Source organism: Ursus americanus, chromosome 31, assembly GCF_024610735.1.
Source record: "Ursus americanus isolate L20-20 chromosome 31, mUrsAme1.1.p, whole genome shotgun sequence".
Classification (NCBI taxonomy): domain Eukaryota; kingdom Metazoa; phylum Chordata; class Mammalia; order Carnivora; family Ursidae; genus Ursus; species Ursus americanus.
Genome location: NC_142157.1, coordinates 22,199,629 through 22,214,663, shown reverse-complemented (window position 1 = coordinate 22,214,663; position 15,035 = coordinate 22,199,629). Strand labels below are relative to the sequence as shown.

Below are 15,035 nucleotides of genomic sequence, written 5' to 3'. Positions count from 1 at the left end.
AGCAGCACAGGGGGAGGAAAAGCTGGCTGGGGGGGAGGGGCAGATCGGGGCAGCTTCTGAAAATCAGGAAACCGCACCTTCCACCAGATGTGTGCGTTATCTCAGGGTGAATGGTGTCTCAGACGGGACAGCCTGACTCTGCGAGAACCCCGTCTTTACTCTGAAACCACTCCTCCAGGGCCAGAAAGCACCTCTGCTGGGTTGCCAGTTAGCACCTGCCCATCAGAGCAGAGGGAAGAAGGAAAGATGCGTCTGCTGCTCTGCCTTCCGTCTACATAGCTCAGGGAGACGCACGCGTCTGGGAAAGTTGTTCCAGGCACAGCTATCCCCCCCCCCCCCCGCCCCGCCACTCTACCAAAGCCCATCCACAGGGCCCCAATCCCCCGGGGTTTAAATTTAAATAGTGCTGCTGCAGTAATGATAAACCCCTAATAGCGCCTGGCTTGACAATTTGGAAATATTTTTTATGAACTCAAATAGAGGAAGCTTGAAGGATTTCTGTTCACAGAATCTTGGGGAATTGAAGGATCATCTGCCCACTTCCGGCTTCCTGTGGCCTCCCTCCTACTAGGCTGAGAGGACGTGTCCACGTCAAAACCAACAGCAGGGAAAGGAAGCCCACTCGTTGCCATAGGGTCTGGATGGCTCCGCAGATCCTGACTCCAGTGCGTGGAGTCCCACGGTGTCCCCAAATCAAGGTCCCTGTCTGTGCCGGCTAGCCATTCATTCCCATTCATTCCGGGAGCACACAAGTGGAAATGTCAAACAACAGTGTAACTGGCGGACTAAGAGAAAAACACAAGTACTTTTTGCAAGACAAAAGCGGGGCTAAGGGGTTTAACTTCTGAGTGCCACCGGTTCTAATGCAGCATTGTCAGCCAGGCCCTATTAAAAACCACCGAAAGTGAAAGACACTGATTACCATACAAAGTGACAGGAGGGTGTGCTCCGCCACTTGCATTTAATGCATATTTATATTTCCATCAAATGGACATATTTACTATAAATACTTGAAAAACCATAGCGAAGTCATTCATTTAAATGCCAGAAAAATAGTAAAAGATGCTAATTTGACCTTAGTGGAACAGATCCGAGTGTCACTGACACGACTCACAAGGGCTTGAAACAGAAGTTACCAAGACTATTAATTAGAGTTTCCTGGATTAGGTCAAGAGTGTCTCAAATAGAAAAAGAAAAAAAAAAGAAATAAAAACAGGGAAGGAAGAAATTTGAAGTCTGAATTGATTCGCAGCCAACCTCTTCAGTAACAGCCACAATTTAACTCCGTTTTTATGCCTCTCTAAATTAATCTCCTGTTTATGTGCCTGGAGAAAGAAACTGATCCCCTGATCCCCGAGACTTCTATCTTTGTGGACATGTAAAAAAGAAATAAACGACGACTGAAAACTCTGAAAGGTTTTGTTTGTTTGTAAAGAGCAGACCTATTAGCGATGTAATAGGAATGCAGCATGTTCTGCTTCCTGTTTAAATGTACACTTTTTTCGCTCTGCTGATGATGCAAATCCAACCAGGGCAAGCTTGGCAATTAAGTATTTTTATGAACTGGCAATAGCTTCGGGGACTTCTGCTCACAAAATCTTGGGGAATTCAGGGATCATGCTGTCCACCTTTCAAGACAAACTGCAAATCCCCTCTAAACCGGGATTATGGCCTTGGTGGACAAAAGGATCCTTTGCTATAAAAACCATGAAACTGGCAGCACATTACCTGTTACAAAAATGATCACATGTGACGTGGAGCCTTCACTTTCAGGTTCTGTGACCACCGTTACTCAAACGTGACAATCAGGCCACTTTGCCTTGGCCTTACAAATAGGTGCTTTTGCTAAACATGAACTAAATCTGCCTGTTTCCCCGCACATGAAGGGGCCCTAACTGCCCTCCTAATTCTCAATAATCAGCAGCTCCGTGACATTGCCTCGAGCTGTATATAATGGACATACACACATAAATTCACGCGACACATCCCTCAACATGACATTCGGCTCAATTTCACGGGACTCAGAAGGCGCCCTAACAAATTTTTGCCACATGATTAGAAAATCACTCAAGTCTGCAGGAAATACGGCAAGCACAAAGAAGTGACAGTCAATTAGGAAAGAGAAAGGAGAGTGGGTTCCTGTCATTAAAATCTTTAAAGTCACAGCTCTAAGGATAAAATGGCCCATTATCACTCACAGGAGGCATTTTCATAAAAACAACTATCAGTTCTCCTGTATGTTAACAATGCCATGACACCACCCAGACCCCAGAGAATTCTTCTTGGGAACCAGACTCAAAAATGTGAAAAATGTAGATGCCAATTTACATAACTTACACAATTTGGGGGGGGGGGGTTCCCTCCTATCCGTCAGAGAAACAGAGCAACACTTAAATATTCTCCATTTGGGGAGGAAGTACAGAGAAAGCCAAGAACTCTTAGCCTAATATTTTTTTAATAAGTTTTTTTTCCCCCCATGAAACACTTGTTATCCACCTGGCAGTTGGGGTCACTGGAGCACTTACCAGCCCTGAAAGGAACCATTTCCTGAGAAGCAATGTCATGTTCTTCCCTCAGTTCACACGTGAGAAAAGAATTCTCCAAACAGAGCAAAGTAAAAAAAAAAAAAAAAAAAAAAAACACACAAAAACAAAACAGAACAAAGTACAAAATACAGGACAATATGCTCATATGCTCGTGTATCTCACTGTCACCAAAAAAGATTTTAGGTTTCTCCAAATAACATGTCATTAGCATCTTCAAAGGAAACAAAAGAATCAACGGTGTATCACAATATTACCTCCAAGTCAGAAACTGCGGAACCGACAGTAAAGTCAACTCACTTGTTAGCTTGTTGTGGCTGAGGACCAGTTGTGTGATGTGCGATAAGGAGACTGTAAAAGAAAAAAAAAAAACAAACACACACAGTCAGTAAATGTTCCCAAATTATCCCCACACTCTACAAGGTGAAGCACTGCATTATCTTCACAGGTTGAAATGTTAGCGCTCACGAAAATAGAAGGAAGGTTTCATGTAACGCTGTCTGTTAAATGTTACGCCAAATTAAGAAAAGTTATGCAATTAGCACGGCGAGTTAGAGCTAATGAGATTACTGTCACGGGATCAAACATTACAAGGGCCGGTTAGCTTTGCGTGGCGACCTGCTCCGCGGGCCTCGCCTCAACGATCCGTCTCTACAGCTAACGCGTGTCCGGAGCGTGGAGAGGCTCAGCGCCTCACTGGAACCAAAGGGAACAGCATGTGAAGACGGAGAGACCATGTCCCAGTAAACGGGGAGCACGTCACTTCACCTGTGCCCACCGGCAACCCAGAAAGTCTTCTACACGCTACCGACTAAGAGGAAAAAACTTTCCGCTCCAATTATTTTGATGTTTCAGAGCACCAGCAGATTGCTCGCCAGTTTCAAACAATCTCATGGAGGTTTCAACGGAACAAGCTCAGACTTGCTGAAAAAGATGGTTTTTCCAACTCTAAAGAAAGAAGATACACACAGATCCACAAGAAAGAAAAAAAACAAAAAGTCCAAGAAAAAAGCGACCTGCCTTCCATTTTGGGCTCTAAAACTTTGCGGGATGATCAGCATATGTTTTAAATAGTACGTTTTAAATACATATTTTATATATTAAACACAGTTAGCCATTCTTCCAATATTCTTTCTCTAAGAACATTATTATATTATGCAGCGGAGTTTTTTCCCTAAAGACGACACCCCAAAGATACAGACGTAGTGAAGAGAAGGGCCATGGATGCACCCCAATGTTCATAGCAGCATTGTCCACAATAGCCAAATCGTGGAGGGAGCCGAGATGCCCTTCAACAGATGACTGGATTAAGAAGATGTGGTCCATATATACAATGGAATATTACTCAGCCATCAGAAAGAACAATTTCACAACATTTGCAGCAACATGGACGGGACTGGAGGAGATTATGCTAAGTGAAATAAGTCAAGCAGAGAAAGACAATTATTATATGGTTTCACTCATTTATGAAACATAAGAAGTAGGAAGATTGGTAGGAGAAGGAAGGGAAGAATGAAGGGGGGTAAACAGAAGGGGGAATGAACCGTGAGAGACTATGGACTCTGGGAAACAAACTGAGGGCTTCAGAGCGGAGGGGGGTGGGGAACTGGGCTAGCCCGGTGATGGGTATTAGGGAGGGCACGTACTGCATGGTGCACTGGGTGTTATACGCAAGTAATGAATCATGGAACACTACATCAAAAACTAAGGATGTACTGTATGGTGACTAACATACCATAATAAAAAATTATTATATAAAAAAAAAGTCAGTTATACCAGCTTTAAAAAAAAAAAGAAGAAGAACTAAGAAGACAAAAGTTTTTCTCAAGAAGGGTCTTCATATTGGACCCCAGCACACTGGGAAGAAAACGAGAATATCACTCCTGACAATTTTTGAATATGTTTCTTTTTTTTTTTTTTTTCAACCATCACAAAGTTATAGAAAATTCAAAATGCAGTACAGAGACCTGTTTTCCTGCCCTGAACCTTCTGAGGTCACGTGCTGGCCTGACGTCCCACAAACTCAGGGTATTCCTAGGACGGCGTCCTCCGACAGAACCCCAGCATGGCCACCCAAGCCAAGAACTTCCCGTCACGTGTCATCACCACCTAGTCCTCCGCTCCCGCTCCAGTTTCACTGGATGCCCCAATCACCTCTTTTAGAAAAAACAATCGGGTCACGATCCCGTTGCATGCAGCTAGGGGGTCTCTTGGATCACCTCGTGTCTGCATTTCTCTTTCCTCGCCTTTCATGACCTTGGCAACTGTGGCCAAATGATTCTCTATTATGACCTCCATGCAGATCCGTCAATGCTTTCGTGGTTCGACTGAGGTTAAGCCTCTTTGGCAGGAATGTCTGGGAAACGCGGGGTTCTCCTCAACGCTTCCTGTCAGGTGGCACACAACTTCAGTCTGTCCTGTCGCTGACCATCTGTCCTTGATCACTGACGCTGCCAGGCTTCTCCACTGAAAATGCATTCTTTTCCCCTTTGCAATTAATAAGCATTTGGGGAGAAGGGGGGCTGAGGAAAGGAGGATACTCCTGTGCCACACGTGGCTCGGGACCCCCAACCACGGCAATCTCTACCCTCATGGTACGTTTCGCGATGTCTGGCAACAGTTTTGATTCTAACAACTACGGCCACTAGAAACCGAAACTTTCCTGAGGGGCTCACACTGTACTGTATGAGACAGCACTGGTCTGAAGCAGAGCCATCCTGAGGGGAGGGCGCCTGGGACGCCGCCTCCCACGCTCCGAGGCACGAGGCAGCCCACTCACTCCTCTGCAGGAATCTCCAGCAAGAAACAGTCCGGGTGCTTCTGGAAGGACAGTCGGGCAGAGCATAGTTTTAGCTCCTCAGGACGACCCAGTCCCAAATGCCAAGACGGTTGCTGTTGAGAAACTGCAATTTATTTCTGTATATCTGGATGGTTTTGTGGTTTCCTATGTCGGTCGGTGGGTTATCATCTAACGTTATCACGTATGTCGGTGTTCACACTGCCCGATCTGGCCGGAGGAAGCCCATCCACGCCGGCTGCTAGCCTTCTGACCGGCCCCCACTGCTCCCTGAGCACTTCGCCGCTTCCTGGCACAAGATAGTCAGGCTCATCTTGTCCTTTTTCAGCCACAGCCCTGAAATCACCATTTCTCTAATGAGCTCTGGTTCCTTTTTGTGGAAACTGGTATTTATAAGACAAAATCTGAGCACCAGATGTGCGCATTGCTATTTGGGGCTCAGTGTTCTCAGCTCCTCTCAGTGGACAGAGCTTGAGCGCACACACACACACACACAGACTGATTTCACTATATTATTGAAAACCCTGAGTTCACAACAGCATCTCCAACTCCAGTACATCACACGGTTTCATTCCAGTGTCTTCCCTCTCTGTATGTGGAACTCCCTTCTCTAACAGTGAGAACTCCGGCTTCCGTTAACCTCTAACCGACTTACTATGTAATCAATAACCCTATATAGAACTGCGAGAAATAGAGTCCTCTTACGGCCAGACTGAGACAGCTTCATGCTTATGTGCAGGGGCCCCCGGAAGTTTGGTGTGGACTCTTGGTCAAGATCAGGATGAGGAGGCTGGCTAGCGATGTGTGACGTTCAGCTTAAAGTTGAAGACACCCGGGACACCCCCAGGGCCAGCTTGTTGTCACTGTTTAGGGATGTGCAGATTGACGGCTTACACCTGGCTATGGGGCACAGGACCAGTCAGGCATGAAAGACATTGCTGGACGTTTCTGTCCAGGCTATCCTGAAACTCAACTCCTCACGCACGTCTTGACGGTTCATCATGTGGACAGCCAACATGTCCCGAGCAATGAAGGAAGGACTGGGGAGCAGCCCTGCTGAGCCTCTGAGGCCCCCAAGGCTCGCCCAGGCTTTCTTATGCCTGCTAAGCCAGATCCTGTGCCTTTAATAACTCCGTAAGTGAGTAGGCTCTGTGGAACGGAGTCCTTTCAACTCTCCAACTTCAAAGTTAATGCAGTAACCAATCTCCCCCACACCCCTCCCTCCTGCCGGGACACCCTCGCACTCTGATCAGACTCCCCTGCTCACCTGCCCCTCCACAGCAGCACCCTCCTTGCCCTGTTGGGCTGGGACCTCACAGGCCAGGCTCCCTGACCTGCACAGATGCTCGACTCACCCCACTCGGGTCCCCACCCCGGTTCTAGATCACCAGTGCTCCGAACCCTGACCACCTCCCTCTGTCCCACTCACTGGTCTTGGGACTGAACCATTAGGGAAAGAGAAGCACAAGGCAATAGGGAAGAAGAGCATTTTCGTGGTTTTCAACAGAGTCACAAAGGCTTCTCACACAATGTTTAAGATTTTAAACACTGAAGAAGATCTTGCACATTTTTATTTCTAAGAGTTAAGGTTCCTTGTCCACCAGTTAAGTGTTCCTCTATCTCTGAAGCAGACAGTGTGAGATGGAAGAAAAATATTTCAAAGAGCTACCCTCATACCACATCAGATGAAAAAAATTCATAGCTGTACCGGTTAAGATTACTGTCACCATCATGTGAGAGCAAGCCACAAGGTAACAGGGGTGCACACAACGGGGGTCTGTCTCTCACACACAGGTGATTCAGAGGTTCCTGGTATCTTGTTGGTCCCACCTCATGCTTCAACATGGCTGCCTGAGCTTCGCCATCGTGTCTGCATTCCCCTCAGAAAGACAGAAAAAAGAACACTTCCTCCTTCGGGATACTTTCAAGAAGTTGCACATGGTACTTCCACTTGCAATCAAGTAATCACCACTTTACAATCCAGTGAGGCCTCGCTGCAAGGGAGGCAGGGAAATGGAGTCTATATTCCAAGTGACCAGGTGCCAGCTAAAAAGTAGGGGTTTTATGATCAACGAAGATGGGGCAAACTGAAAGTGGCAGACAACTAGCAGCCTCACACACTAGCACACCACTCCCTCCGAGTGTCACAGACATCAATCTTGATCCCAAAAGAAAATGAAAAATCCTCTCATCTTGGTCTTAAGTTTTCCTAAAATATCACAACTAACTCATTAGAAAAAAACTTTTTGTTCTTTCTCCCAGCCACCATTCACAAAGAAAGATTTAATTAGGGAAAGCTGGTTCTTTTCCACCATTTCCTTGTGTCCCTTCGAGAAGAATTTGGTAGGAGAGAAAGTGACAAAGTTTCAAAGTTCTTTTTCTGTGTTAATAAAGAGAAATGCAGTTGTTGCCCCACCTGGTAATGCCGCGAGAATGCATCTGTCTTCCTCACTATTGCTACGGAGCTACATGTTAAAGTGGGTAAGAGGGAGAAAAAATTAGAGCAGTGAAGAAAAAGTTAATAAAAGATCTTTGAAAAAATATTTAGGGCAACAAAGGACTCCAGGCTGGGTCTGCGGGGAGGGCAGTTAACTTGGACAGAATCAAAATCACAGGCTCCAACACAAAGCCTGGCACAGGCAAAGACTGAGTTGCGACAAACGTATTTATACGACCCGCCACTCCCCTCCACTTGGCAATGGTGAGTTCATGGTGAGTCCTGTATGGAAACCGTGCTGTTAAAAAAGAAGGGAGAAAGTGTCTACCAAAATAGAATGGATTATTTAAAAGCACAAAAACTGCCATGGTCAAACGTGTTGGGAAAATGGAAGCAGGCTGCACCCACTGACCTGCCTTGCAAACCGTAATCACACCCTGGGAGATCTTCCACCGCGTGAATAACACACTTTCAAGAATGAGCAGCACCAGAGCAGTGAGAACAAACTGTTATTAAAATTCCTCAAGCCATATTAAACTATGCTTTGCGTAGGCATTTTCAAAGGAGATTACATTTCAAAAATCAACCAAAGAACTCAGAAGTGTGTTGACATACACAGTTAGAGGTTCCAGCGCCTTGGCTATCATTCTGCCTCCAGCCTTTAGAAATGGTCTTTGGGTGAACGCGGTTTCAGGCCGAAAAGAACAGCGGGAAACCACAGTGTTGGACAGGAAGTGTTTGTGAGGGAAGGAGGGACAGGGTGAGGTTGCTGGCACGGTAACACATGATTTATGACTGTTTGTTCTCTAGCCAAGAAGGGAATCAGCAGGAAAATGCTCAGAAAGGAACTGGTCGGTTCAATAATTTCACAAGCAGCATAATCAAGGACTCATTCGGGCATGCACCACACTCAGAATGCCAACAGGCTCTACCTTGGAAATTCTCTAAGAAGCGAGATCTACTGTACATCCCGGGGAACCTGGGAAAGTCTTGGAATATGCGGGCTGCCCCCAAAACTGTCCTGGCTTGGATGAGAAACTACAGTCACTCACTTGAGGGAACACAGAACATGCACCGAAACGCCCAGACGCAAGGCATGAAGGGAACGTGGACACAGGAGTAGTCTATCAGAAAGGACAGCGGGTAGTTCAGGAGATGTGACTTATCAAGGGGTGACATATCCAAAAATGCCTAAGGGCAGAGGGCACGCCACGCACGGACGCTGGACCAGCAGGACATGGAAACAGGCAGTTATGGACACAATCCCAGGCTTCCCTGAGCAAACAGATGGAAAACACGCAAAGTACAGGACTGGAGGGGACAGCCAGTATTTTAATGGAATAAATCCAGAAAACTCAGAGGACTAACTAAATATTCCTACAAAAGGAACCATAATTTCTAGATAACACATGGAAGTTGCTATTATTTAAAATCAGCTTGGTTTTTCCTTCTTTTCGGCATAAAGTGGGCAGCCTAAGAAAAAAAATGCATGATGAGGTCCAAGGCACCCTGAGATGACATTACAGACTTGTTTTCAAAATAACCTAACATATCACAATGATGGGGCACACCAGAAATTGTCTGTCCTATTTCCTATTTGGCAAATGAAAAAGCAAATAATTCCTCTGGTAGCACTTCAGAGGTTAAAAATAAATAAATAAAAATAAAAATAAAAAGTTCTAGCTCTGCAGAATGACATTTCCATCCAGAGGGGGGAAACACAGCCAAAGTGCACCAAGAAGAATGAGGCCCGAAAACACGCCACACCATGTGGGACTTGAAGGTGTCTGCGATCTTGCCTTGGGTCACAACTGGCCATCTCTGAGCACCAAGAGAAAGGTTCTGTAACTGGTCACAGAAACTGGACCATAAGTTCCAGTATCTCACAGACGGAGCCCCAAATGGAAACAGAGACATACTGCTATCAGCAGAAGGCAAATCGTTTATCCCTTTCGGACAGTTCTTGGGGTAGCAAAGATTGCCAAGTTAGAAGAACCACCGTACTTCTGGACAAAGAGGGCTGCCTGGTTTGGCAATTCCAGGGGTATGATTCAAATTCCGGGCAACGACAGATTCCATCACAAATAGTACCCTCTATTAATTCAGTTCCTCCCAAAGTTGTAGGCCAGAAAGAAGAATTGATTTGAAATTGAAATATAGGATGGTTCAAATGGTTTTTCCCCTCTGGCTCCCCAGTAGGCTAGCCACAGCCACAGCCCTAAATAACCCTGACTGGGAGACTCCCCGGGGATGTGGAAGCCGGCCAGATGTCAGCATCCGAAAGCAATGCTGACCTGTTTGGGTTTTGCGTCTCCATGATGCATGATTAAAATGCCTGCCCGTGTCGCACGGCTGAAATTATTTCACCCTTGGTGGTCAGAGACAGATTCAGATCTTCGTAAATATGCAGCTTTTGCCAATATATCAAAGTGAAGACAGAAAATAAAATGTTCGGTACCAAGATATAATACAAATACAGTCTTCATCAACACACCCAGAATCATAAAAACATTTTTCTTTTGAATATTGTTCATAACTTAAAACTTTTAAAAAATCGTCAGGATATGAAAGCTTTCCTTTCCTTCACAAGTAATTATTGCGGTGAGTTGAAAACTGTACTAGCAAGTTTCCGAAATCAGTTATTTGACCGAATTTTACTATTTGCAGATAAAGGGTCCAACAACCACAGTTAACTGCTCTTTCATTCAACAGAAAGCAATTTAATATATGTGACGGCTAAAAAAACAGGATACCTCTTTTGATACATAAATAAGAGCAGAGAAGTCATGTGTGCTGAGAAGCCCCATGAGCTGGTCACTGACCAGGTGCTTTGTGCTCACCAGGACATGAACTCCAAAGACACCAGACCCAAGCCACCATGATATTAAAAACGTGGAGCCGGGGCGCCTGGGTGGCTCGGTCGTTAAGCGTCTGCCTTCGGCTCAGGGCGTGATCCCAGCGTTCTGGGATCGAGCCCCCCATTGGACTCCCTGCTCCGGTGGGAGCCTGTTTCTTCCTCTCCCACTCCCCCTGCTTGTGTTCCCTCTCTCGCTGGCTGTCTCTCTCTGTCAAATAAATAAATAACATCTTAAAAAATAAAATAAAATAAATAAAAACATGGAGCCCACATCATTCCTGTTCAAACACATCACAGTCTCTCCCTCAGGAAAAAAGACAAAGAAAAATTATACTTCTGAAGATGCCCAGGAGAATCAGAGAGAAAGATGCAACAAACTCATTAATTGCTCCCGAGGTGTAAGCAGGACAGTATTAACAGATGCCTTGTCAATTAGGTCTGTTTTGCAAGACCGAACGTAGGCATTGTGACAGGGACAGAATAGGAGGGAGACACAGTTACTGCCCTCAACGAGATTACTCTGTAATAACAAGAGGATGCAATAAAACATTCTGACATGTCATGGAATTTAAGTGCCATCAAGGAGAGAAGCTGATTTGAAACTCCCATGAAAAGGGAAATAAAGCTTTTTCAGGCCTATACAAAGCTTCAAGGTCCACACTCAATTTTATTCTGTATCTACCGATCTTCCTTTGCTTTGCTTATCTGTACTAATTTTTCTAGCATAAACTATGTTATTTGTGTAACACAAGAAGGTGTATTTTTAGAAATCAGCTATAGAAGCCTAAAAATCAGCTTAAGCCCCTCATTATATAGACAAGGAAATGGTGGCCCAGAGCAGTGAACTGGTTTTTCTGCAGTTCCACAGACCACCAGAATCAAAACTGAGACTACGACGGAGTTTTCCAGACTCCAGCTGGAGCTGCTTCTTTCCAAACCAGGAAAATAACGTCCACACCAGGATGGGGCATTCTTTTCAAGACGGTGGAAATTCCAATCATAATAAAAAGCGTGGAAAACTCCACTGTATCTTGAATAAAAGATGACAGTTACATAAAGTGACTCAGAGCAAAGAATACCCAGATTCAAGCAGTGTGAGATCCAGACCCCGATTCCATGAGATCCTGAGAAAAATCACTGGAATTTTCTAGAGCACACAATTTCTCATCTTGAAAATGAAAGGCTGAATTAAATTATTTGATTCTGTGAAACAAAAGAGAAAAGGTAAGAATGAACTAGAATTTACGTAATGCCTACTGCATCAACATGCAATGCTGGGCACTTTATAGCTACTCGCTAGAATCAAAACCGTTAAAATAAGGGAATAACATTGCCAAATGCTTAAGACGTGACTGGTACTATACTAGGAACGTTACCACCTCATCCATTTCTCACAGTGACCTTTTATGGTTAGTACTATTATCTACCACCTCCCTCCTGATTTTAGATCAGAAAAACGAGGCACAGGGAGGTTAAGCAAACTTGCCACGATTTCAGAGCGAGGCAGCACAAACAACCCTTTAAAAGTTGTTTCCAGACTAAAAGCTGATTAATTCTCGCTCTGGTTTTTATTGGCCAAATAAAGCAAACGTATGTCAACAAACAGCCAACTGTACATTTTCGGACATCCAAAAGATAAAAAAGAGGCTTAATCCATAGGTTCATTTTTTACCAAAATGAAGAACGGCTAAAATCAACACCACAGGAACAACAGCTGTTGGCGAAGATGCGGAGAAAAAGGAACCCTCGTGCACTGCTGGTGGGAATGCAAACCGGTGCAGCCGCTGTGGACAACAGTATGGAGGGTCCTCAAAAGGTGAAAAATAGACCTACCCTGTGATCCAGGAATTGCACTACTAGGTATTTACCCAAAGAATACAAATAAATACTATTCGAAGGGATACAAGCAGTCCAATGATTACAGCAGCATCTACAAGAGCCAAGTGACGGAAACAGACGAAATGGCCATCGACTGATGAATGAATAAAGAAGATGTGGCGTACACATGCAATGGAAAATTGCTCAGTCATAAAAAAGAATGAAATCTTGCCATCTGCAAAGACATGGACGGATCCAGAGAGTATAATGCTAAGCAAAAAAACCTCAGAGAAAGACAAATACCATATGATCTCACGTGTCTGTGTAATTTGAGAAACAAAACAAATAAGCAAAGGGGAAAAAAAGAGAGAGAGGCAAACGAAGAAACAGACTCTTAACTATAGAGAACACACTGATGGTCACCAGCGGGGAGGTGGGTGGCAGGATGGAAGAAATAGGTGAAGGGGGTTAAGGAGGACACTTGTTGTAATGAGCACAAAGTGTTGTACTGAAGGGCTGAATCACTATATTGTACACCTGAAACTAATACTACACTGTATGTTGACTAACTGGAATTGAATTTTTTTTAAAAAAATGAAGACATGGACAGTATCGAATGTCCATGCTTTCCATTTCAGACAAGATGGTACATTCTCAACTTTCATGTATCCCTGCAGATAAATACGTAGGTAGAGCAGAGGTATTTTTTTTTCCTTCCCAGGGTCCAACAGTAGACATTTCTCTCTGGTTCCCCATTTCTCTGGTGGCCAGTGGTTCTCTGCTTCCACTGACATTTCTCCAACACGCACAGAGCAACTCTCTGACAATGACATGATAACTATGAGAACAGCCATTCCACAGCTAAAGCTACAAGGAAAAAGCCACATCAAGAAGGGAGAGGCAGGGACTCGGTCTGGTTGGGACCCACCACCCTGGCACAGCAACCCACAGGTGGGAGGGGTATTACAGACACAGAGGTCCTCCCCAAGAAGTGAGAAGTTCAAGACCCACATCAGACACCCCCTCCCTGGGCATCTGCACTGGGAAGACAAGTCCCCACAAAGTCTGGCTTTGCAAATCAGGAGTGCTTAACTCAGGGAGAGCCCTCCAGGGCTGCAGGAAACCAAGACTCAGTTCTTAAAGGAGTCACACACAAATTCACTTGCTCTAAGATCCAGCAAAGGAACAGCAGTTTAAAAAGTACCTGGGCCAAATGTGAAAAAGATTTATGACTACTTTTAGGGGGTATGCTGGAGAAACAGGGATCTAAAGGAACTTTCTCCAGGAATGGAAGCACTGGTGGTTGCCATTTTTCTTACTCTCCTGCTTAGCTGGCTGAGCACTGGTGGGCGCCATTTCTGACACTATCCATCTACCTTGCTGGCGCAACTTACTCTGCCTCGGGATTCCCCTACAGACCAGCCCCACCCAACCCTCCTGCCCCTGCAGGTACCCCTTCAAAATGGTTCCTAACCTGCCACACCCACCCAGCAAGTGACCTCTGTCTGACCCACTGCTCCACTCAACATGGCTGTCACTTGGGGCAGGGATCCCAACCACATCCACCCGTGGCCTCACAGCCAGCCACACTGGGAGCAAACCCCTAAACTGCATGCCCGCTGACAGTTATGGTCCACACATAACAGAAGGGCGCGGACAGCCCACACAGGGGACATCCGAGGAAATCCTGGTTCTGGTAACCAAAGGGACTGCACTTCTGTGCCCAACATGACATCTTCTGCAGAAGGTCACTCCTTCAAGACAGGGAGACATTAAGTGATCAACCTAGTACAGGGAAACAGAGTCAGACAAAATGAGGAGGCAGACGAATAATATGTTCCAAATGAAAGAATAACACAAAATCTTGGGAGAAAGAACTAGACGAAAGGAAGACAGCAATCTACTACAGAAAGAGTTCAAAATAATGGTCATAAAGAAAGCCATCAAACTCGGGACAAAAACGTATGCACACACTTTCTCACTTGAAGAAAAAGACAGAAAATATAAAAAAGAACCATTCAGAGCTGAAGAATACAGTCACTGAAATGAAAAATACAGCAGGGGGAATCAACAGCAGAATTGAGGATGCGAAAGCACAGATCAGTGACCTAGAAGGCAGGGTAGTGGAAATCACCCAAGCTGAACAGCAAAAAGAAAGAAAAATATTAAACAGAATAGTTTAAGAGACCTCTCTGTACAACACCATGCACAGAACGTTCCACTATACAGGTCCCCAAAGAAGTAGACAGAAAGAAAGGGAAAGAAAACTTATCTGAAGAGACATAGCTGAAAACTCCCCTAACCTAGTAAAGAAAAGAGACGTCCAGTCCCAGGGATCACAGACAGTCACAAACAAGATGAACCCAAAGAAACTCAGACCAAGACACATAATTAAAATGTCACAATTAAAAACAGAATTTTAAGAGCTACAGAGAGAAGCAAAAGGCTAAAAGGGAAACTATTAGGCCATCAGCTGATTTTTCAGCAGAAACTCAGCAGGCCAGAGAGAGTGGCATGATATAGTCAACGTGCTGAAAGGAAAAAAGAATATTCTGAATATGCTGAAAGGAAAAAGAATAGCTA

General features: G+C 44.9%; 1 protein-coding gene across 2 annotated transcripts in view; it reads right to left on the bottom strand.

Annotated features, from left to right (window-relative positions):
• RSU1 (Ras suppressor protein 1) overlaps positions 1-15,035 on the bottom strand; it is a 185,906-nt gene that overhangs the window by 148,414 nt on the left and 22,457 nt on the right. For both annotated transcript variants that reach the window (XR_015722428.1, XM_045787797.2), the window contains exon 3: positions 2,844-2,894. Coding sequence is in view for 1 of the 2 variants with exons in the window: in XM_045787797.2 (XP_045643753.1) it covers positions 2,844-2,894 (51 nt within the window). In the remaining variant the exon portion in view is untranslated. The remainder of the gene's footprint in view (positions 1-2,843; positions 2,895-15,035) is intronic.